General features: G+C 46.5%; 1 protein-coding gene across 4 annotated transcripts; it reads right to left on the bottom strand.

Annotated features, from left to right (window-relative positions):
- Positions 1-179: 179 nt before the first annotated feature.
- On the bottom strand, positions 180-25,420 carry ZNF746 (zinc finger protein 746). 4 transcript variants are annotated; one of them, XM_017862419.1, is made up of 7 exons: positions 25,196-25,420; positions 22,614-22,913; positions 22,399-22,525; positions 21,281-21,394; positions 4,637-4,828; positions 4,000-4,125; positions 180-2,878 (listed from the first exon to the last, which is right to left on the bottom strand). In XM_017862419.1, exons 2-7 carry the CDS (start codon positions 22,896-22,898, stop codon positions 1,758-1,760), a joined length of 1,965 nt encoding a protein of 654 aa, XP_017717908.1. In that variant the 5' UTR covers positions 22,899-22,913; positions 25,196-25,420; the 3' UTR covers positions 180-1,757. The 4 variants fall into 4 exon arrangements, with proteins under 4 accessions (XP_017717908.1, XP_017717909.1, XP_017717910.1 ...); XM_017862420.1 differs by having other exon boundaries at positions 180-2,875; XM_017862421.1 differs by having other exon boundaries at positions 22,399-22,480.

The raw sequence follows: 25,420 nt of genomic DNA, 5'->3' as shown, positions 1-25,420 counted from the left end.
AGTCAAATTTCTCTGGAATCTTCCATTCCTAGTTCTCAAGGTCAGTCACCGGTCTGGGTCCAGGTGACCAAGCCCAGAAGGAGGGCATTATGAAAGCTGACCGGACAGCCCCTTGGAGGGCATGTTTGGGGGCATCAGTGACAAAGACACACGCCTAGGAATGGAACCCAACAAACCACCTTGGTGCTGGTTAGGTTTTATTTTAACAGGATGTTTTCTCTTATTTTTCAAAATATCAGTTATATCAATATTAGAAGTGTAAACAGGTACAAAATATACAGTACATAGAAACAATTTTCTTAACTAGTCTATTGCCTAATAAAAGTATGCATGAAGGGGCTGAATGAATGGGTGCTGCCAGGTCCCTCCCTCTGCAGGGGAGACAAGAGGACCAGTGGCTGCTTCAACAAAACAGGAATGGATATTTGTGTGGTAGGAACAGCACTGTGGTCGAATTAAGAAATCTGGGCCCACCTTTATGATGTTAGATGCTGGAATGAACAAGCCACTTGGCCCCCATACCCAGTCTCGTGAGCTGGGCCCTCCAAGTGCCCCCAACAGGTCTGAGAGTGCACATGCTAAGGAGGCTAGGGCACAGCGGAGGTGGCTGCTACAAGCAGAAGTTCCTTCGAGGCCTGGTGACTGGACTCTTGTCGGTGTGGGACAAATATTTTAAGAGGGAAAACCTGGAAATCTCTGCTTCCCCGCAATGATGTTCCAGTAGGATGAGACGTCTCGCCTGTTGCTCTTCCCCACTCATGGCACACCATGTGTACCCACAGTGAGAGGCCGAGGTGTGTCCCCTCTGAGCGGTTTGCACCTCTAAAAAGAAATCCCTGTCCTGCTGCTTCCCAAGGTCACAGTAATGATCAAATGAGATGCATTTTGAAAATGAGAAACCACCATACAAAGTGAAGAGGAGACAGAAGCATCTGGGAGGCAGCCCCAGGTGGGGGTGGGCGGCCAGGCTTTGCTCCCGGGGTGGTGCAGCTCCCCAGTTTCAGCTTCTCCATCTCTCCAGACCTAATGCTGTGATTTCAGACAACTCGTCCTTATGAGGCCTAGGAGTCACACACTAGGAGACACCACCAAGTGCCCCTGGGACGGGTACCGCAGACGGCCTGAAATAGAGAAAAGCTGGGGCCAGCGCTTTTGGCGGACCTTTTCAGGAGAGGCAAGCTGGGAAATGCAAACGCTATTCCTGGAAGGGTCCTTCCTGCTGCGCTGAGGTGCGCTCCAAGGGACCCAATGGCCCTCACTGCCCAAGGGCTTGGTGCTCTAGGCTCACTCAGCCCACCTGGGCAGAGCAGGGGTGCCCACGAGATCCCATCCCCAGGAGTCAGCGGGCCAGGGGTCCCCAACTGGCTAACCTTCCAACACACTATCAGACTCAGTGAGATAGTGACAGAAATGCAAGCCCTGAAAACCAAAAGTACCTACAAAATTTAAATGGCCCTATTACTACTTTCCAGCTTTTTCCTCAAGAATTAAAAAAAAAAAAAAAAAAAAAAAACAGGTTTGCAATTAAATTACTTAAAATTCTACAGCGCTCCCATTTCACAGAGAATTCTACTTGGTTTCGAGGTGGCAGCTGTCCTGGTGGATAGTTTCTCCTTCTCCAGTGATCATCAGTTCAGCAACTCGGACATTTGGGTTCTCCCCGTCCTGCGTCTGCCTGAAGCTTCCACGCCGCCCTGCTGCCTGCACCCTGGGCTTTTTACACGTGCGGCCAGCCAGGGTCACGGGGCTGGGGGCACTCACATGTCCCCGCCATCGGTGGGTCCCAAGACACTGAGGCCACAAGTCCAGTCGGTCACAAGGTCTGTGGAGGCCAAAGGTCCTTTGGAGGCGGGGCTCTTGAAGGGGTCGGGTGGTGCGGGCGGCGTCGGGAGTGGCTGGCCTCGGGCAGGGGTCTTGGCGCCCGCCGCATGGTTGCGCTGATGCTTGCGGAGGTGGTCCTTGCGGATGAAGCTCTTGCCGCAGACGGTGCAGGTGAAGGGCCGCACGCCCGTGTGCGTTCGGTAGTGGTCGATGAGCTTGGAGCGTTCGGTGAAACGCTTCTCACACTCCGTGCAGGGGAAGGGACGCTCGCCCGTGTGCAGCATGCGGTGGCGGATGAGGTGCGCAGGGCGCGTGAAGCAGCGGCCGCACTCCCCACACCGCAGGGCGCTGCCATCCCGTGCGCTGCCCCCACCACTGCCGCTGCTGCCGCCGCCGCCAGCACCGCCACCGCCACCGCCGCCGCCGCCGCCACTGCCTGTGCCAGGGCCCGACCCGTCGGGCAACCCACAGCTGCGCTGGTGCGCGCTCAGGCTGACCTGCAGCTGGAAGCTCTTCCCACACGTGGCACAGGTGAAGGGCCGGCCCCCGGGGGGCGCCGCGGGGTGCTTCTTCAACCCTGGCTTGTGGCCAAAGCCTTTGGTCCGGCCAGGGTATTTACAGGGTTCGTTGAAGGGCCTCGGGGCCTGGCTGGGGTCCAAGACGGCCTCTCCGTTATCTGGGGAGGAGTAAGGAAGCCCCTCCGGCCCCGTCCTGGGGTTCAGGCCCACTGGCGGTTTACACCGGAAATTCCAGCCCCACCGGACCCCCCCGAAGAGCCAGTCCCCAGGAGGGGTCTCCTCTTGGGCCACAGCAGGGCTGAGCTCACTCATGTCCCTCTCAGGCCGGGCGGGCTCTCGCAGCCCCAGCACAGGGTCCTGGCTGGGGAAGGAGCTGCCCTGGCTTTCCCAGGCTCCTTCCTGGGCAGGACTAGGGAAAAACCGTGTGGGCTGGCCTGGTCCAAACAGGGTCCCGTGAGCCTCTAGGTCAGTAGGATGTACAGGTGTGGCCACCACCTCCTCTTCCTGGACTTCTGTTTTTATTACAATTTTTACATCTGCTGAGAAAGACAAAAAGACAGATATTGACCTGTCCCTTACCTGCTGAGTGAGCCACAATCTGCCACCATCACCTGCTCAGCAGCTGCTTGGCCACACGAACTCCACCAAGGCCCTTGTGGCTGGGCTCAGAGGGCAGCTCAGCAGAGCAGCCTAGTGGTTGTGAGGCTGCCTCCCACCCGAGGACACCAGTGTTCTGGCACCTTCACCACAGGAAAAGCCACCATCATATCTGCTCCCCAGGTTCCATTTTTCAGTGTGGTTGTTAAGGCTGAGCATGAATTGATCCTCAGAAAGGAATTCGGACTGCTGCAGGTAGTGTGCCCCACCGCAGTGCAGGGAATGGGGGTTCAGACAGCTCAGCCACACACCAGCTGTGGGCTGCAGGCAGTTCCTAACCCACAGCTCATCTGTGAATGCCCACTTCACAGGTGTGAGGATTAAACCAGACAACATGTCTGAAAGTGCCTTAGTGAGCTATTTGACATGCAGCAGCATTCAATAAATGGACCCACTAGCTAATGATAAAAATATTAGTGAATAAGAATGTGTTTGATTTTATATAAGTGTACTTGAACTTCACATTCTGAGGTTTCACATCAGGGATCTTAGCTATTAGCACGTGTTTTGGGTGCTAAAATATGACATTATTAAAGTAACAGGTGACTGGGCTTTAAAACAGAACTAAACAGAAAGCTAACAGATAAATCTGGTGGCAGTTCTTCTGAAATTGGCTTTCAGACACCTGTCTTTGGTAGTACCAATATCTAAGAAGTGGTTTCAGTTCAGTTTTGTTTTCTTCCATGCCAGAGAGAAGCCACAGTTGCTTAAGCCTGGGGAGGAGGTATATCTTTCAATCGATCAGCTTATTAGAATACACCACTTAACACCATATGAAAAAGCAACAGACTGAAACATGGATGTCCTCAAGAAGGGCTGCGGACGCCTATGATTTGGGAAGGAGATAAAGAACAGAATGTGCAAAGGGTCATAAGAGTGCAGACACCCTAATGTCTATTGGCTGGAAGGTCAGAGCAGTTCACCAATGAAAATGGGACGCCTGGACGGAGGTATTCCCCACAGGCAAGCATGGCCTTTCCCTTCCTCCTGTTGCCACCCGTACCTTCTGTGGAGGCTGCTGTGTTGAGCTTCAGGGTCCCGTCCGAGCATGCTGAAGAGGGATGGTGGGGAGGGAGATCCGCCTGCCAGGAGGTGGGTGGGATGGTGGTGGAAAAGTTGGAATGGACACCTGCAGTAAGGGGAGAACAGAGCCTGTGGGTTAGGGGAGGGATGGACAGAAGACTGCTGGGGAGGACAGCAGGCTAAGCTCTGAGGTCCTCCCCACTGGGGGCTTTTCTGAGTGAGCACGAGGACCTAGCCTCTCTGATCCCAGTTCTTTTGTCCCCCACTCTGAGGCAGTGGGAAGCTCAGACATCATTGCTGTGTTTCACGTGGGCTCGTCTTGAATAGAGGCAGCCAGTGACTTCAACGCCCAAAGATGGGGCAAGAGGAGCTGCCGCACAGTTATGCAGGGGCCACTGGAACAGGGCCAGAGAGACACCCAGGAACAGCATCTGCAACCTGAGAGAAGCTCGAGACAAGTCCTTTAGTACAGTCCCACCTTAAGATGGGAAAATTTCTAAAGTTGTCAGGTCGGAAGTGTTGAGGGCCCACAGCTCCCCCATGCTGCCACGAGCCCTCCCCTGTCCCTCCCGTGATCCCTGAAACTCATTCCTTATGTCCCCGTCTCAGCCACTTACCAGAGGTGGCGTCCGTGGAGATGTCTCCTGCTCCGGAATCCAGCTGGCTGAGGCCCCAGGGCTCCTCCCCGATATCTGGCTGCCCGGCTGCCCATGCCTCCACGCCCAGGGCCTGCTGCTCCTGGAGCTGGAGCTCACCCTCCTGCTTGATCTGCATCAAGAGGTCTGGGGCGGGAACTGGGGGCCCCGAGCCTAGGAAAGGGAGCGAGTGTGAGGATACAGCATCACGGCCCCAAGAGGTCTGGGGCAGACACGCACCTAGCTGGAGAGGTAGACACAGGGGCCTTACAAGGGTCCAACAGCAAAAGAGCCTGGTGGGAAGGGAGGCAGCAGCAAATAGGATGGGGGCCTAGGGCAGAGCCTGAGGTCACATGGTATTGGGAATGCGGGTAGGGCAGGAAAGGGTGAGGTGGGGGAGGGGAAGAATACACAAGCACATTCTCAGGGCTAGGCTGCCAGTCCAGGGGGAGACTGAGTTGCCCTGGGGATGGCCTGCCCTCACTTGAAACACAGAAATCCTGGACAAAAGTGAACCCCAAGTCCCCCCAAAACCTTACCCCCCTCATATATTTAAGTGAGTGCAAAAGAAAAGATCCCAGAGGTAAGAATGACAGAGAACACACAAAGTCCAATCAAGAGTTACAGTGGAAGGCAAGTGACCTAGAGTTGTTGGAATAGGATACAGGCCTTAGGGGCTGGGCTTTCATGTCCATGTGAGGCTGGGAGTGTGGCCGAGCCACCTGCCTGAAGCCAGGAGCCATAGGCTGTGGCCTGTCTGTGAGATGGGGACTAGGAAAACTCCATCTGCCTGCGGGAGCCACCAGGAAGCAGCCTACTTGTCCAGGGCTATGTGTGGGAAAGAAACGCATAAAAACTTGGAATCCCATGTCCACACAGAATTCACACTACCCACACGGGCAGACACCATAAACTGAGAAATTCACAGAAAAATTGGCTGAGAGCCATGGCAACTTAGGAGGCCCCAGCATGGGCAAATGCAGATCTGCCTCAGAGGGGCACCCACACAATGCAGTCCACAGGGGGCTCCTAAGGGAAAACTAAAACCAGAAGAAAAACTAAAACTTACAAAACAGAAGAGGTGCCAAATGGCCATGACAGTCATGGCAGAGTTCACTCCCAAGAACTACAGAAAAAAAGGAGAGGCTGAATGATACAGTAACCTAAGTATGTCTAAGATCATCAAAGAGATAACAGAATCTTTAAGGCAAGAATAGTAAATTATTTTGAAAAAGGTAGATTTGAAAAAGAACTCAACGTTCCAGAAATGACAGAGGCAGTTATGGAAATGAAAAACTCAAATGGATGGCTCTGGCTCAACGACAACAGACTGAACACAGCTAGAGAGAATATTAGTGACTTGGGAGACAGACCCAGGGAAATAATCCAAAGTACAACATTGAGAGATAAAGAATGAAAAATATGAAAAAGTTAAGAGACATGGAGGATAGAATGAGAAATTCCAACACATGCTGGTAGAAATCCCAGAAGAAGAAAATGGAGAAATGAGTAATGGCAATAGGTAAAGAAATAATGGTTGAGAAATTTCCAAAACTGATGGCATTGTAAGTCTACAGTTTGAAGGAACAGACCAATTCCCAAGTAGGTAATAAAACAAACAAACAAACCTAGACAACATTCATGTGAAATGGAACCATACGAAAGACAAAGAGAAAAATCTTAACAGGTACCCAAGAGATAATAATGACATTCAGACTAAGAGTAGATTTTCTTTAGCAACTAGGATATCAGAAGATCATGGAATATCTTCAAATGTTGAGAGAAAACATCTGTCAACTCATTTTATGAGGCTAAGACAATTTTTGTTGCACAAACTAGAGGGGTCGTATATGAACAAATTTAAAAAATAATCTCATATATGAACAGATATGTAAAGATTCTAAATGAAAGAATTACAAATCAAACCCAGCAATATATTTTCAAAAAAGAAAAAGACATAATATATTAAGAACACATTGGGTTTATTCTGAGAGCTCAAGGATAATACTAGAAAATATAATGAACAAAGTTAAGATTAATAGCAAAAACAATAATCATCTCAACAGATGTAAAAACAACATTTAGTTCTTCTATTTCTGACATATGGCTGGCTAGATGTGCAAAGAAACAGAAATTCCTCCCAATGTGGAATATCTAAAATTGCGGAGTAGGCTGGGTACAGTGGCTCATGTCTGTAATCTCAGCACTCCGGGAGGCTGAGGTGGGAGGAGCTCTTGAGCCCAGGAGTTTGAGGCTGCAGTGAGCCATGTTTGCGCCACTACACTTCAGGCTGGGTGACAGGGTGAGACCCTGTCTCAAATAGGGGACAAACAAAAAAAGCCAGCCTAGGCAACATAGAAGACCCTGTCTCCACAGAGGGGAAAAAAAAAGTTTTTTTAAAAAAGTTAGCCAGGCATGGTGGCATCCCCTGTGGTCCCAGCTACTCAGGAGGGCCACTGTGGTCCAAAAACTTCCAGGTCAAGACTGTAGCTTGAAGTGGTCCTAAGTCTGCACTGGCATCAGATGACCAGCCGAGGAACACATACACATTCTCAGGAGGAAAGCATTTTAAACATAGCTTTCAAATAATCAATGAGATTATTTACAGAAATAAAAAAGGAGAGTGAAAGTGTGAGGAAACAAGACTATCAAAACTGACCAAATTTTGAAAAGAATCAAGCAAATATATAGAGCTCTGCGCGGGCTGGTGGGGTTCCGCGCCCCTGGGCGCCGCCTCTGCTGGGGTGCTTCACGTGTCGCTGTCAAATCCTGCCCTGCCCTCTCCAGCACTTTGGAGGCCGAGGCGGGCGATCATGAGTCAGGAGATTGAGAAACCGATCCTGGCGTGAACACCGGCCCGTGCGCCCCGCCGCCGAGCCATTGCGCCTTCCTTGCCCATCCCCTCCGGGCCCTGTGTGCCTCTGGTCCCCGTCTCCGCCCCCTGCGCCCGGCCGCTCCCCCCCCGGGGTCCGCCTGCCTCCCTGGATCTCCCGCTTGGCCTGCGGGTCCCCTTCCCTCCGTGGCCTGCTTTGGCTTGGCCTGGCTGTCTCTCCTTTCCTGCGTCCCTCCTGCTTTCCGGTGTCCGTCTCCCTGCCGCGTCGTCTCTTTGGGCTCTTCCGGGTGCCTGCCCGGCCGCCTTCCTCCTTTCTCTCGCCTCTTCTCTCCGTCTTTGTTGTCTCCGCGATCGTTCTGTGACTGTTCTTTGTTCCCCTTGGTCTCCCCTCCCTCTCCCGGCTTCCTCTTGTCTGTTCTCTCTCCCTTCTTCCTCTGGCTCCTCTTTTCTGCCCTGGCTCCTTCGGCGTTCTCGCTGCTGCTGGTTTCCTCTTCTCTCCCCGGCCTGCTCTGCGCCGGGCATCCCCTCTCGCCGCGCGGTCCCTCCTCTCTCCCCGGCGCGCCGGCGAAACCCTCTTCTCTACTAAAATGCAAAAAATTAGTTGGGCAATGGCGCGGGCGCCTGTAGTTCCAGCTACTTGGAGGCTGAGGCAGGAGAATGGCGGGAACCTGGGAGGTGAGCTTGCCAGTGAGCAAGTCACACACCTGCACTCCAGACTGGGGACTGAGCAAGACTCTTGCTCAAAAAAAAAAAGAAAGAAAAAAAATAACAATTTTTTTTTTTTTTTGGAGATGGAGTCTCACTCTTTTGCCCAGGCTGAAGTGCAGTGGCACAATCTTGGCTCACTGCAACCTCTGTCTCCTGGGTTCAAGCAATTCTCCTACCTCAGCCTCCCCAGTAGTGCTGGGAGTGCAGGTGCACGCCTCTGGGCCCGGCTAGTTTTTTTGTATTTTAGTAGAGATGGAGTTTCACTGTGTTGCAGGCTGGTCTTGAACTCCTGAGCTCTGGCAATCTGCCAGCCTTGGCCTCCCCAAATGCTAGGATTATAGGCGTGAGCTACTGTGCCTGGCCAATAACTGAAATTTTAAAATCCAATGTGTAGGTTAAACAATGGAATGGAAATGACTGAATGGTGAATAGTGAACTAACTAGAAGATAGAATAAATTATTCCAACCTTGGCCAGGCACGGTGGCTCACACCTGTAATCCCAGCACTATGGGAGGCCAAGAAGGGTAGATCACGAGGTCAGGAGATCGAGGCTAACATGGTGAAACCCCGTCTCTACTAAAAATACAAAAAATTAGCTGGAAGTGGTGGCAGGCGCCTGTACCCCAGCCTACTCGGGAGGCTGAGGCAGGAGAATGGCGTGAACCCGGGAGGCGGAGGTTGCAGTGAGCCGAGTCGCACCACTGCACTCCAGCCCGGTTGACAGAGCAAGACTCCATCTCAAAACAAAAAAACAATTATTCCAACCTCAACATAGAGACTGAGCTGAAAATATAAAGAGGGGTTCGAAGTTTTAAAGGATAATATGAAAAAGTTCCAGAATAAAAGGTTAGAGAGAAAGGGGGCAAGGCAAAATTCAAAGAGGGAAGATAACACATTTTCCCAAATTGGTGAAACATTTTAGTGATTACAGCAGGATAAAAGAAAATAAACCCACATCTAGACACATTGTAGTAAAACTGCAGATTACCCAAGACAAGAGACCTAAAAGCAGGGAAAGAAAAAATGCAGATCATCCACAAAGGAATCCTGATTAGACTGGTGGCAGATTCTCAATAACAACAAAAGCCCAGAAAAAAGGGGCAAATTATCTCCAAAAGCTAAGAGAAAATAACACTCAAGCTAAAATTATGTCTTTCCACTACAGTTGTCCCTTGGTGTCAGTGGGGGATTGGTTCTAGGGCACACCATGGATACCAAAATCCACAATGCGCAAGTCTCTTATATAAACTGGTATAGTATTTGCATATAACCCACACACATCCTCCTGTATACTTTACATCACCTCTAGATTACTTATAATACCTAATATGGCATAAATGCTATGTAGATAGTTATTACTCTGTATTGTTCAGAGAATAATGACAAGAAAAACATCTGTGTATGTTTAGTAGACACCTTTTTTCCTGAATATTTCAAATGTGCAGTTACTTGAATCCACAAATGTGGAACACATAAATACAGAGGACTCACTGTATAGGGATGGAATAAAGATATTTTCACACATATAAATATATATAAACTCATATACACACACAAAGTGAGGGTTCATTACCAGCAGACCCACAAAAAATAACTTCTAAAGGAAGAAAAAATTTCTAAAGACTCCTCTATAACAATAGAAATAGAATATATTAACTGTCAAATTAATTAAAAATAACAAAAGTTTGAAAAGGAAAAACCTAAATGAATAATTCCCAAAGGAGGGGCAGGAAAAATACAGAAAAGGCAGAACCAAAGATTAACAGTACAGTTTAAGATGGTAGAAAACAATCCAAATAAACTAATAACCATAATCAATGTAAATGGTCTAGACCAGAGGTAAGAAGACAAAAGAATGTGAACCACATATCTAATTTTAAGTATTCTGGTAGTCATGTTAAAAAAGTAAGAACAGGTGAAATACATTTTAACAGTATATTTTATTTAGCCCAAGATATTGAAAATGTTATTTCAAAATCAATATAAAATGATTTATATTATTTTATACATGCATGTTTTGTACATATGGCTTGTTTTTGTTCATGGTTTTTGAAATGTGGTATGTATTTTATCCATATAGCACATTCCAAGTGCTCAGTAGCTACATGCGGATAGTGGTTACTGTTTGAATATTTAAAAGGTAAAGGTAAAGATTATCAGACTAAAACCAAACAAATCCCCCAGCTATCTGCTGTTTACAAGAGACATACCTAAACAGAAGGACGCAGAAAGCAATGTAAAAGAATGAAAGATGTACTAAGCCAGAACAATGTAAAGAAATGATTTAGCTATACCATATCACATGAAATAAACTTTAAAAGTAAAAATATTCATAGAAATAAAAAGAATTACTGCATAATAGTAAACTAACCAGGAAGATAAAATAATTCTAAAGTTTTTTTATTTGAGATGGAGTCTTGCTGTCACATTGGCTGGAGTGTAATGGTGCAATCTCGGCTCACTACAACCTCCACTTCCCAGGTTAAAGCGATTCTCCTGCCTCAGCTTCCCGAGTAACTGGGATTACAGATGTGTGCCACCATGCCTGGCTATTTTTTGTATCTTTAGTAGAGACGGGGTTTCGCCATGTTGGCCAGGCTGGCCTCAAACTCCTGACCTGAGGTGATCCACCCGTCTCAGCCTCCCAAAGTGCTAGGATTACAGGCGTGAGCCACCACGCCTACTCAATAACTCTAATTTTTTAAGCTTATAATACAGCTTCAAAATAATAAAGCAAAACTGATAAAACTCTAGGGAGAAATGAGCAAATCCATCCTTGCAGTGGGGAATTTTGATGTATCTCTCTGTAATTGATAAATCTAGCTAACTAAAGGTTACATAAAATTTGACCAACTCTACCAATAAACCTGATCAAAGGAACCGAAATAGATTCCAAACACAGAAAACACAAGCTTTTTAAGCTACACAGAGCATTAAGGAAAAATGAACACTTTCTAGGTCATGAAACAGACTTCAGCAAAATTTAAATGACTAGTATTTTACACACTGCATTTTCTAGCTACAACATAATTAAGTTTGAAATCAATAACTCCCATACATACTAAAATTTTAAAATATATTGCTTTTTAAATAATCTGAGTCTAAGAAAAAAATCGCAATGAAAATTAGAAGATATCTGGAACCCAGTATTAATGAAAATATTATCTATCAAAATGTATGGGCCACAGCTACAATGGTACTCAGAGGAAATTTTATAGCCTTGTATGTTTGCATTAAAAAAGAAAACACAGGGGCCGGGAGCAATGGCTCAAGCCTATAATCCCAGCACTTTGGGAGGCTGTGGCAGATCATGAGGTCAGGAGATTGAGACCATCCTGGCCAACATGGTGAAACCCCATCTCTACTAAAAATACAGAAATTAGCTGGGTGTGGTGGCTCGTGCCTGTAGTCCCAGCTACTCAGGAGGCTGAGGTAGGAGAATGGCTCGAACCCGGGAAGTGGAGATTGCAGTGACCCAAGATCGCGCCACTGTAAGCCCGGCGACAGAGCGAGACATCGTGTAAAAAAAAAAAAAACAAAACAAAACACACGGGTCAAAATTAATGGATTAAGCAGTCAATGCAAGACATCAGAAAATATATAACATTTAAAAACCTTTTCAAACGTAGAAGGAGATAATACATATAAGAGTATCATAAACTAATAAAAGGGAAGACAAAGATAGAATATAGTTAAAGTTGGTTCTTCGAAGAGACTATTAAACCAATTCACCTCTAGCGAGATTATCAAGAGAATGGGAGAGACAGCACCAATAACCAATTGGAAGAATGAAGAAGGGAACATAATGATAAATGTAGCAGAGATTTAAAAGATATAGAGGATATTATGTTATTCCAAGTAATTCAAAAACTCTGGGGAAACTGACAAATTCCTAGAAAAATTTCAACCTGCCAAAACTAAAGAAGAAATAGAAAACCCGAATAGTCCTATAACTAAAATAAATTAAATTGGTAGTAAAAAATCTTCCCCACCAAGAAAACTTCAGGCTCAGGTGGCCCCACTGGTGTTTTCTACTAAACATTCAAGGAATAGATAATTCCAACATTACAAAACTCTCTGAAATTTAAAACAGAATGAATACATCATAGCTCATATTTTAATACCAAAACCAGACAAAGACGGTCTGACGAAAGAAAATTACAAGCCCATCTCATCCATGAACAAAGATTCAAAAATCCTAAACAAAATAATTAGCATACAGCAATGTACATAAAGGATCATGACAAAGTTAGGTTTATTCCAAGACTGCAAGGTTGTTTCAACATTAGAAAGTAACATAATTTGCCTTACTAGCAGGTTAAGGAAAAAAAACGCATAATCATCTCAATGGATACCAAAAGAAATTATATAAAATTCAAGTCATTACTGTTAGAAACACCTAGCCAACCACAGACAAAGGAAACTTCTTTAGCCAGATAAAGGATATTTGTAAACAAAATCTTTAGCAAATATTATACTCAATGTGAAAAGTTAAAAGTGTTCTCTTTAAAATAATGAACCAATAGGATACCTGGTATCATCATTTCTATTTAAAGATTTTCTGGGAGTTCTCAGTCAACACAATAAAACAAGAAAAAAAAAAACCCATAAATATTTAAAAAGAAATTATTACTCATAGATATGATTAACTTTTCAGAAAATCTGAGAATGATTAGACAATAGAAAGGTTATTAGCATTAATGAAAATTTTAGTAGGGTTCCTAGATCGTTAAATAAATGAAAGACAACTACATTTTATATATTAATACTGTGAGGTTTTGAGAAAGCCTATCAATTACAATTTTCTTCCTTATCAAGGGTCTTAACAAACACAGAAACAAAACAAAAGAGGAAGACAGGTGAGGCTAAGCTATTTTTATTACTGATAATTCAGGGCATAATTCTGCATAAAGGGCAGAGACATTGGAATGAGCTCTTGTGACGGGAGAAAAAGCATTTAGAGAGGGGTATTCTCTGCCCTCAAGTCCCCAACAGCAACAAACAGAAAATACAATTTAAAAAAAAGATAGCACCGACAAAAGTTTTTTTTTTTTTAAAAAAAGAACCTAGGAATATATATCTAATAAAATATGTCCAAGACTTTAATATAAATATAAAACTTCATTGCGACATTATAGACGAACCAAATGGAGAGACTTAGGGCATTCACAGGTAACATGACTGAATATAGTAAAAGTGTCAATTCTCTCCAAAATGTTAATAGATGGAATGCAATTGCAACCATAACCCCAACTGGAATTTTTCATGAAACTTGATAAGGCAATTTGAGGGTTTATCTGAAAGAGCAAAGGGAAAGAAGAGCCAAAGTGCAGTGAAAAAGAAGCAGAGTCTCCACCTCAGAGCACCACAAAAGTCCATTTCTGAAGGATGAAGAACTTGAACATGAAAGATGAACTCTGAAAACCCTTAGTAGGAAGTATGAGAAGGTGCACTGGTGCGCTACAGCACTGAAGAACGTAAACATTTCCTAATTGTTTAAGGCACAAAAAGGATAAACCATAAAGGAAAGACTAGTAAATCTAAGTACTTTAAAATGAAAAGCATCTGTTCTTTAAAATATACTACAAATGGAAAAGATAACAGCAACACACATAGTTGACAAAAAGATTAATATTTAGAATACGTAAAGAACATTTACAGGCCAGGCACAGTGGTTCTTGCCTGTAATCGCAGCATTTTGGGAGGCCGAGGCAGGCAGAGATCACTTAAGGTCAGGAGTTCAAGACCAGTCTAGCCAACATGGTGAAACACTGTCTCTACTAAAAATACAAAAATTAGCTGGGCGTGGTGATGCCCACCTGTATTCCCAGCTACTTGGGAGGCTGAGGCAGGAGAATTACTTGAACCCAGGAGGCGGAGGTTGTAGTGAGCCAAGATTGCACCACTGCACTCCAGCCTGAGCAACAGAACAAGACTCTATCAACAAAACACAACTTAAAAAAATGCACAGAAGACATAAACACACATTTCACAGAAGAGGAAGGACAAATAGCTCACAAATAGAGGATGTAATGTTCAATCTCATTAATTAGGAAAATCCAGGTTTTAAACCATAAATTTTAAACCCTTTCCCTCACACCAAATGGGCAGAAATAAAAACAGCATTTCCCAGGCTGGTGAGGATAAGGTGTGATTGGAACCCCCAGGCCCTCCTGGGAATACCAGCCGGTATCCCCACTTGACATCACCTGGAAAAGTTTGAACACGTATCTCTTCTTTCCTATGGCCCAGCAGTTCCACTCCTGGCTCTACACCTAGAGAAACTTTTACATATGCATAAGAATGTTCACAACAGCAAAAACAGCTAAAAAAAAAAAAAAAGAAAAGAAACAACACGAACACCCACCAACAGTAGAAGGAATAAATACATTGTGTTATGGTCATAAAATACAAAACTGTAAAGTGCTGAAAATCATGAAAATGAATGAGCTACAGCTCATTAACATAGATGGCTCTCAAAAACATAATGGCAAATGAGAAAACCAGGTTAAGGAAGAACATATGTGGTATGATTCCACTTATAAAATAGTTCAAAAGCAGGTAAAACCAAATGTATTACTTAGGATACATACTGAGAGAATAAAAATGTAAAGAAAGGCAAGGGACTCTATTTCTGAATTTTCAGTTTATGTACACTATAAAAGGAAGGAAGGGGTGTGATCAGGGAAGGACGGGGGTCCAGGAGGTTCAAGCTGCGGTCTCTCTCTCATGCTGGGTGTTGCGAATACGGGTTTACTACTCATCTCTAAAGGTCATATGAATTTTGTTCTGTATGTATTTTGTTTGTTGTTATGTATAATACACAGTAACAATGTTGTAAAACAGGGGTCCCCATGCCCTGGGGAACCTGGACTGCACAGCAAGGGGTGGGTGGAAGACGAGCAAGTGAAGCTTCATCTGTATTTACGGCCACTCTCCATCGCTGGCATCACCGACTGAGCTATGCCTCCTGTCAGATCAGTGGTGGCATTCGAGTCTCACAGCAGCGCAAACTCTATTGTGAACTGTGCATGCGAGGGGTCTGGGTCACACTCCCTTCTTATGAGATGGAACAGTTTCATCCCCAAACCATCCTCCTGGCCCCCCATCGGTGGAAAAATTGTCTTCCATAAAACTGGTCCCTGGTGCCAAAAGGTTGGGGACCGCTGTTTTAAAGAAACAAAACACAATATTTTAAAAGGAAAGCATCTGATACAATGTAACACTTGTTTGCAATAAAAACTTTTGGGTAGCCTGGTTAGAAAGAAATGTCTTCGACAGTATTTTCAAAAGCCAAAGGCAAAAATCATACTTAAGGCTAAAACTCTAGAAATATATCTTGTCCACAGACAGGATGCCACTATCACTGCTGCTATTCAACAATGTCCTAGTCAAACTGCTAAACAAGAAAAATAAAGTTATAAAAAGTTAAAAAGCAGACACAATCTTTGTATGATTTGTAGGGGATATAATAATCTACATAAAAAATCCAAGACAATATAAAGAAACAAACCATTAGACATGAGAGCAAGATTTTTTTTAAATGAAAGTCAACAGCATACCTGTATACCTGCAATAACTATTAATACATGTAATAAACTGTAAAACTCCCATTTATAATGAAAAACTATCAGGAGAAAACCGTAAAATCTTACTCAAGCACATAGAAGCAAGCCTTCAATAAATGAGTCTTCCAGTTATTAGAAAGGCTAATGTTGTAATGAGAGCAATTCTCCAGAAATTAGACTGTAAAGTAAATGCAGTTTCAATCAAATTTCCAACAGGATTTTCTTAGGAACTTGACATACAGATCCCAAAATTCATATAAAAGAACAAAGATCCAAGAATAGCCAAGACAATTTTTGGAACAACAAGTAGAGAAGAATTAGTCTACTAGATATCAAGGCTTATTATGAAGCTAAAAGAGCAAGGTGTTGGTGCAGAGACTGACAAATAGACCAATGACACAGAAGAAAGCACCCAGAAACAGCCTTGTGCACATGCAGAAACTGGCTCAGGACAGAATGGCATCACAAATCAGTGGAGAAAAGCTAACACATTCAGCAAACTTTGTTGGAAAATCAGACCATCGTTGTCGGAGGAAAAACTGAAACCCTCCCTTGCAAGCTACGCATATTTTAATTCTAGATAAATTAAAGACTTAAATTTGAAAAGCAAAACTTTTAAAAATTTATAAAAAAAGAGAGAATATCTTTCTGACCTTGAGTGAGGTAAGCAAAGATCTCTTACTACACAAAAAGCACAGATCATAAAGGAAAAGACTGACACGTTTGACTCTGATTCAACAGTGAAAACTTGCATACAAGAACTACAGCGTTAAAAGACCTACCACCGACACGGAGAAAATGTTTGTAATGCAAATAAGAGACAAAGGATTCGTATCTAGAACACATACAAAGAAGCCCTGAATCAATAAGAAAATGAAGACTATCTCAACAGAAAAACAGAAGACAATTCACTGGAGAGGCAGCCAAATAATCATATAAAAAGGGTGCACATATTCACTAACAGTAGGGAAAATACAAGTTGAAACGAGAGGCCACCTCACCCCCATCAGGTTGGCAAAAATGTAATTATGGAAACTGGGCAAAGATGTTAGGAAGCAAGTTCTAGGAGCACCTGTTGGCACTGGGTACCCGGGGGAGGGCCATACAGTAGCAGAAAAGGTGAAATCAAGCCTACGATGTGGTGAGGCCACTGCTGGATCTGTTTCCTGGAGTAGCATCCCCACAGGGGCACAAAGAAACAGGCGCAAGAACGCTCACTACAGTATCGCTTGTGAGAGTGAACAATCAGAAAAAGCTTAAGTGCCAATCAGTGGAGGAATGGAAAATAAATTACAATATAGTTGCTTCTGGAATATTAACCATCTGTTAAAAGTAATGAACTTGATCTACATGTATCAACACGGATACGTCTGAAATACAGAATAATGAGTGATAAATATAACAACATCTATGTAATTTTTCAGAACACAAAAAAACCATACTATATATTGTTTACAGCTACCAAAGTACACAGCAGACGTTTTAAAATGTGGATAGGAAGAATAAACACAGAAAATTCAGGACAAGGGGTTGCCCTAGGGAGGCCTGGGAGACCTAAAAAGGGATTTAAATGGTATCAGAAATACATTATTTCACGCACACACCCCCCCCACACACACATTTTAAATTTTGAAACAGCATACATTCAGCAAATAGTTATTGAATTACTGAATTCCTACTCTGTACTAGGCAATATTCTAGGTTCCTAGAATGATTAAACAGATAAAAATCTTTCTACTTTTGAAATTGACATTCTAATGGAGACCTGACATATGATGAATGTATAAATAGGAAACATATATATGACGTGACGCTGTCTGACACGGAAGACCCAAAGCAGGAAAGGAGGCCCGGAGTCCTGGGTGGGGAGGGGCTGCAGTACCAATGACAGGAAAGGCCTGCAGGTGGGACCTGCCTAAGGAGCACTCCCAGTAGAGGGCACTGCAAAGGCCTTGGCACAGGGCAGAGGGGACAGCAACATGGATGGTGCAGCTGGGCAGAGTGAGAGAAAAGTGGAGGAGGTGAGCCGATGGTGCGGGTCAGATGGAAAGCCAGGACTTGCGTCCGACTTGGGTCTAAAAGGGATCACTCTGCTGGGCTGAGACGAGACTCTGGGGGATCAGAGCAGGAGGAAAGGGGCTGGTGACAACCTTAGCAGTAGATAATGGGCCTAGGTGGCAGAGTACAGGGGACAAGGCCAAGTAAGAAGACAGAACTTTCAGCACCATGGAGGGCCCTGGTAACGAAAGTTGGAGAGGTTTTGGTGGAAGAGGTAACAGAGTGGGAGGGAAGGGGCAGGAGACAGCAAGCACAGATGTCCCCGAGGGGCTCTGCCACAAAGGGGAGCAGAGAAGCAGGCAGGGGCTGCAGGGGTAGAGGTCAAGGCATGATTGCTTGTGTTGCCCTTGAGACGGTGGCATGAGGTGGGATCTGGCGCCAGATTGCAGGAGAACTTTGGCTGGAGAGCTGACAGTTTAGCAGTCACAGGAGTGAAGGCAGAGAAGGGGGCACAGGTGCAGACAGATGGCGTGGGGAGGGCTGTGCGAGTGGTGTGTTTCTCTGTAATTTAAAAAAAAAGGGTTAAAATATAAAACTATTCTCAGTTGTGCACCATACACAAACAGATGAGCTGGGTTTGGCCCTCAGCCACAGTTTGCTGGCCCCTGGGCTAAGGAGACACAGTGTGACAGTGTGGCAGAGCGCCCACTGAAGTCACTGGTCGTGAATGTCATGTGACACCAGCAGCCAGCTTACCTGGTTCTCTGCAGTCACGTGCAGCTGCCTGGCTGCAGGTGCAGAACACCAGTGGATTTCACAGGTGGATACAATGACCAAAATGGGTAAGAGCGCTGAGGCTGTGTGCAAGGGGGAACCACAGTGGTGGGCATGGAGGGAAATGAGGATGAGCTAGGGCAGTGAAAAGGCAGCAGGGTTGATGGCTTGTAGGTCTTGAAGGACTGGAAATTGCTGGAATAGGACACCAGACAGGGAATTGAAGGGACGGCAGGAGGCGGCCAGGGAGTGGTGTGCTGGAGATGGAGATGGTGGGTGTGGTACAGTCACTGTCATCACAGTCACGGATGGCCGTGGGATGGGTGGAGGGTGCACAGGACCATCCGCATGGAGGCTGCCATGGCCAAGACTGAGGGCAGGAAGAGTGACAAGAAGAGAGGGAAGGTCTGCAGAAGCAGCACAAAGACAAGGCCTGAGACCCAAAGGCAGGGTCTCTAGACAGGGATTGAGGCTGGCAGAAGCACAATCTGAGGGGTCAGGACCCTGTCCCCGGTGGGCCTGGGCTCAGAGGGAGGCAGGGAAGAGGATGACAAGCACTCAGAGGGCTGCAGTCCCCTGGAGCTCAGTCCGAGCAGGGAGCACTCAGTACCTGCGTGGTCTGCTGAGCCCTGAATCCCACAAGGTTCAGTGGAGGGATGTACAGGAGGTGAGAAGGGGAGGTGAGGTCTCACAAGGGATGGGCAAGGCCAAATGTGGCAAGGGATAAGCTGGGAGTCCTGGCTTCTCAGACAAAGGGGAGAGAGAGAAAGGCCACACAGAATCCCTGCCAACAGGCTCAAGGTGGACAGTGGAGTTTGTGTCTACTCATCTTGTCTAATGGTGGGTAGAAGCCACCATTTAGGTAGAGCTGCTGAACATCAAACGATGCAGCTAGAGAGTGTTACAGTGTCTTACCAGTAACCAGCATATTTCGAGGCCCCTCTTTATTCTTGTTTAATGATGCTCTGGAATTGAGGGAAGCCTCCACACACGGTGTAAATACAACGAAACCCACCCACCCAGAACCTCCCACCCAGGCTAGGAAGCTGGATGTGCATGGGTTGTAACCCTCTTTTCCAGCCCAATAGTATGTGTTCTCAGCCGTCTTTCTGTCCTCTAGCATTCAGCACTGTCCTTGACACCTAGAAAATTCTCCAAATACATCTGTAGAACTAAACTGTCAATGTCCTGATGACGACTGGCAAAGCGCCCAGCTCGGAACATGCTTCTGCCCTTAGGAAAGTACAAATCTGACTGACATGAGATGACGAACATGGGGGATGCATTTAATCTCACACAAGTGCAGTACAGGAGGGCCTCTGTGGAACACCACCTTTCTCAGTGTCAGGCGAAAGGGAAAACCGAGGCAGGTGGGACGGTCAAGGGCGGGTCTTCTGGAGGAATCAGGGGTCGAGCCTTGCAGAGATGTGGTCTCCGTGGTCAAATGACCCAGCAGATCTTCACTTTCGGGATTTGGTTTTTCTCCTGTGTCTACCTGTCCTTCCCTTAACTTTCAAAGGTGCTGACTGGCTCCAGGGAAATCTGGGACACTGATTTCTGGTAACCAGATTCACCTTAAATAAATGTGTGCTTCTAATACCGAACCATAAGGCTGACCAAGGGGTGTATGTTCTACAACTGCTATGGGTTTAAATTAAGGTTGGTTCTTCGAGGCAAGGCTGACTCTTTGCAAAACTTTGAATTAATTTTGTTGTCAATATACAGCTGACTTTGAACAACATGGGTTTGAACTATGCAGGCCCACTTCTAAGTGGATTTTCTTCTGCCTCTGCCACGCCTGAGACAGCAAGACCAACCCCTCCTCTTCCTTCAGTCTACTCAATCTGAAGATGACAATGAGGATGACCTTTATGATGACTCACTTCCACTTAATTAGTAAATATTTTTTTTTTTTTTTTTTTTTTTGAGACAGAGGAATTCCTCTGTCGCCCAGGCTGGAGTGCAGTGGTACAATCTCGGCTCACTGCAAGCTCCACCTCCTGTGTTCACGCCACTCTTCCTGCCTCAGCCTCCCGAGTAGCTGGGACTACAGGCGCCCGCCACCACACCCAGCTAATTTTTTGTATATTTAGTAGAGACGGGGTTTCACCGTGTTAGCCAGGATGGTCTTGATCTCCTCACCTCGTGATCTGCCTGCCTCGGCGTCCTAAAGTGCTGGGATTACAGGTGTGAGCCACCACGTCCAGCCTATTTTCTTTTCCTTATGATTTTCCTAGTAACATTTTCTTTTCCCTAGCTTATTGTAAGTATACACTTTGTAACACATAGAACATACAGAATATGTGTTATTGACTGTCTGTATTATCAATAAGGCTTCTGGTCAATAGAAAACTATTAGTAAACTTTTTGGAGAGTCAAAAGTTATATGTAGATTTTTGGCTGGGTGGGACCGGGGCTAGTGCCCCTGGCCCCTGCGTTGTTCAAGGGTCTACTATGCTCCTGCCTTCCCTCTCAGTGTCCTCCTCTCCCTCCCCTCATCCTGTCCCCTGCCTTTGTCTCTTCCTCAGAGATTAGGTTTGCCACCTGTTAGAAAGTGTTCATTTCTGGAGCATTAGCTGAATAAGTTAGAGATTAAAACTCAACTATAAAAAACTCAGACATAAAACCTGTAAGTTTCCTGTTTCTCCTCGGCTCTCTCTGGAAAGATCACACCCTTCCTGGCCTTTCCGTCTCTGTTTCCCGTACATCACCTGATGCCTCCCTGGCCTTCTCCCAGCCCTTACCTGGACTCGGGTCCACAGGAACATCTGGAATCTTGGGGCCAGGGCGGCGCCAGTTGCAGGGCTCCTTCCCTTGTTCAATCTGGGAGAGGACCTCGGGCTTGGAGATGGCGTAGTCTGAGGAAAGACAGAAGGTCAGTTTTTGCCACGTTCCAGTCAGAGCTGGCGACAGTCAGCCCGGAAAACCAACAATGGTTTAGAAATGAAATCCCTTGATTGTCACAGAGCAGGAGCTTCCAACCGCAGGCAATTTTGCTTCCCAGGGGACATTTGGCAAAGTCTGGAGACAGTTCTGGTTGTCGTGCCCAGGGCTGGGGGAAAGGTGATTGGCATCTGGACGGTAGAGGCCAGGAATGCTGCTGAACATCCTACAATACAGAGGATGGCCCCCGACACACAGAATCACCTGGTCCCAAATGTCAGCAGTGCCAGGGTGAAGAAACTGCTGCAGAGCACGCACGTTAAACAGCAGTGCACTTGTGCTGACAAAACATAACCTCACATCTGCACCTGCTCCTGTCCTCTCTAACAGGCCTCGCTGCCCTCGGCTCCAGGGTCACACAGAAACCATTGGGAAGAGGAAATCAGCCCAGGAAGAACAGTCCAGGCCCTTCCTGGGCAGGATCAAACAAGGAGAGCAGCAGTAGCCCCAGGGGCTGAGGGAAGCAAAGTTCTGAGGCATGAAGACAATGTCTGCTGCAAGCAGCACCGTCTGCCCATGTTCTCCACTGACCTCGAGGCACGTCGCCATAAGAGCCACGCATGTTTGTAGGAGAAGACTGAAAGAAAGAGTCTTTCTCTAATTTGAGTCAATTACATACTGGATCTGAGAGCAGAAGGGGCCTTCCTGCTTCAAGTCAGCAAGAACAGAAAGGTCCACACCCTGGGCCTGCGTAGGAGAGAAGCCACCGCCTTTCCCAGCCTGGCATTCTGGGAAACTCAACACAGGGAGAAGGAAGCTTTTAACTCCATCACCCAGGGCTCATCTTTCACAACAGATAACAACTTGCAAGGTCAACAGTGTTTTTGGTGATTTACATATTACTGTCATGAAAACAACTATGTGGAGGGAGAAGTTTGAGGACTTGCAAAATCCCTGAGAAATGAGTGTCAGGTCTTACCCAGGGAGACCAGTGTCTCGTAGTTGCCCCTCATCACGTGCTTGTAGAGCTCCTTCTGCCAGTCCTCCAGCTTGCCCCACTCCTGCTCGGAGAAATACACGGCCACATCATCAAACGTCACGGGCACCTAGAACCACAAGTGTCACACTCGCTCACCCACACGCTCACAGGTTTGGCCGCTTGACCTCCCCAACCCCAAGGAATCCCAGGGCTACCTTGGGGGCCTCCCCCTTGCTGCCCGGGGGCAGCCGCAGGATCCAGAAGTTCCTGTTGCGCAGCAGGTTCTCCACGTTCTCCAGCCGCCTCTGCAACAGCCCGTACTCCTGCAGCAGGGTCCCCAGCACGGCCCACTTGCCCTCCAGCTGGTTCCCGAACTCCACAGCTGTCTTCTCACAATCGGCCAGCTTCTTCTCTGCCATCCCGGTTCGACCTTCTAGGGAAAGCAGGCGAGCAGCCTGCGATTCAATCTTCCTCTCCATGGCCTGAATCGTGGCTGCCATCGTCCACGGGGAAATCTTTGAGAAACAAAAAAGAAACCGGCATCATTCTTTCCACCCACTGACTTCATTGAGCCCCTCTCTCACTAATACGTGTGGACAAGTGGGGCTCTCCTGTACCACATGCCAGACCTCAGGCTGGCAATCACCTGTTTGGGTATGTTAGGTCTATGTCTGGGTGGGTGCCTTTACTCCAGGCCTCTGCAGCACAGTGCAGACCCTTCTCACGGTGCTTACCACCCTACACAGTAATTTCCTACCCACGCCTATACTGTGGGCTCCCTGAACATGGTATTGCATCTTTTCATACCACAGTCCTTGACACATGGCAGGTACCCAGTGCAATTTTGCTGTGTAAACAGTGACTTAGCATTGCTGAGCATTTTAGTGGAGAAATGGCAAACTGCAGATTTACTAGAGCCCAGCCTGCACCTCCCCTCATGATTACACAGGAACTGTCTACTGATGATGACCCAGCAAAAAAAACAGCTGGTTCACTGAAACGGCACAAACAAGAGTATTGCTCAATTTCTTTCTTTTTTTTTTTTTAAACATCTCATGTCCCCTTTTAATAAACATAAAATATAATGGCCAGTTCCTCTTCCCCCAGGATAGTCTCATTTTGTCCTCTTCCCATCTGCCCCTCCCCCACAAGCTAAAATCCCCATGACATCAAATCTCCATCAGTCCAGAGTTTTTTGACACTGCATGAGCCCTACAAGATTCTTTCTCTTTCCCAATTCCCACCCGCTCAAGGTAAAAATGATGGCCTCCGACATTTTTGTAGCTGTACCAGGAACAGTGACATACCCTGCAGTCTGATGAGGAAAATGGACATATGCCATAAAATTAGACTTGTATATGGGCAGCAACCATCTTAATTAGAGATGAGGGGCTTCCCTGTCACTGGAAATGTTCACATGGTGTATCAGTGACCGGCAGCTGGGAAAAGGAAGAATGGGCACATTTTGCCTTGGGTAGGGAGCTGGACTGTTTGAGCCACCTACATCTGAATGTGGGACCTACAGGGCAGAGAGACACTCTTGGTATCGGGACCTGAGGATCAACGCCTCCTTATAACATTCTGCAAAATAATTCCTCAACAAAAGGTCGGTGACTATTTTCAAAATGAATAAGTGGCTACTAGAAACCAATGTGGATTAACTTAGAGAAAGTCACTGAGAACTAGAATGTGGACGGACACCTAAAAAAACAGACAAAAGGAGAGTTTGAGCAGAGGCAGAAAAAAACTTGTCTAGGACAGTGGTTAAGAGACTATTTGGAGGGAAGCAGGACCCAAACAAGGTAGGACTCTAAAGGGTCTTCAAGGCTGGGAGGTTCTGGACAAGCTGAACTGTTTCTAGGTGAAAACCCCAATGCGGGTGGGAGTCTTGCTCTTAAGTAGTAGGTGGTGCCACAGCACCTGGGTGGGCTGGCTTGGTTCTGGGTTTGAGTCTGCCCTCCACCTAAGGCCACTGTTCCTTCCCTCACCTCTCCTTTCTCAGATCAATCCCTGTCACGTGATCTCAGACACCAAGAGTTTACTCCAGAAGCTTCTTTTCAACTGGTCACCAGCTCCCCATCCACTGAAATCCTCCCCATCCTCCACGTGCATTATTACGGTCTTTGTGTGGCATGAAAGGGACCTCTGCATAAACTACTATATTAAGAAAATATTAGTCTTTTACTCATGGACAACAAGGTGCATGGTTTTCTTACAATTCTGATGGGGCCAGGAAGCCTCGTGCAAGGCCTTCACACTATGTGGTGGGAGGTGGCGACTGTGCGCTGCTCACTCCAGCCCAGCTTCTTACTGACAGGTGGCTGGAGTATGTGGGGCTGTCCTTAGACTCCTGCCAGGGGAGCTGAAACTCTTTGCTTGAGAGGAGCTGATGGTAAGAGGAGCCGGATCCCTCACCCGCAGGATGAAGTCCAGCCATGCAGGCCCCTTCCTAGTCTCTCTCTGCAGTCTCCTTTCCCACTGTCTCCAAACCAAAACCATCTCCAGGTTCATGGACTCCCTTCTGTTCCAGAACACGCCCTGCACTGTCCCGTCTCTCTGCGCCTTTGCCCAGGCACTCCTCCCTCCCTGAAAGCACCACGGGTCTAGCTGGGCCTGAAATCCTAGCCTTCCCTAAAAGCCCGGCTCAAATCACAGAGGCGCAGAGCATCAGGCCAGGAGGGGTGGACAGCGGTACCAGGTGGCCCCCTGACACTCCTTCCCCGGGAGCCTACCGCAAGCTTCCACCTGGGCGCCAGCACTCACCCCTTTCTGTTTTGCACGATTATTGCCTGCGTACCTGTCTGCTTGGTCCTTGAATACACGGAGCCACTGTGTGTCTTTTTTCACACTTTCCAGCTGGGTAATCCTGGGCAAGTTAACTTCTCTAGGCCCTAGGATTTTCTTTTGTATGACAGAGATTAACACCAGTACCCACCCGACAGGCTTGCTGTGAGGACAGACTAACGCCTCAACAGGGCTTATTCAAGTGCCTGCCTCTACATTCCCTTCCGAGCCGACCCCG

This window comes from Rhinopithecus bieti, unplaced genomic scaffold (genome assembly GCF_001698545.2).
Source record: "Rhinopithecus bieti isolate Rb0 unplaced genomic scaffold, ASM169854v2 scaffold_64120, whole genome shotgun sequence".
Lineage (NCBI taxonomy): Eukaryota > Metazoa > Chordata > Mammalia > Primates > Cercopithecidae > Rhinopithecus > Rhinopithecus bieti.
This window is presented reverse-complemented; position numbering and strand designations above follow the sequence as displayed.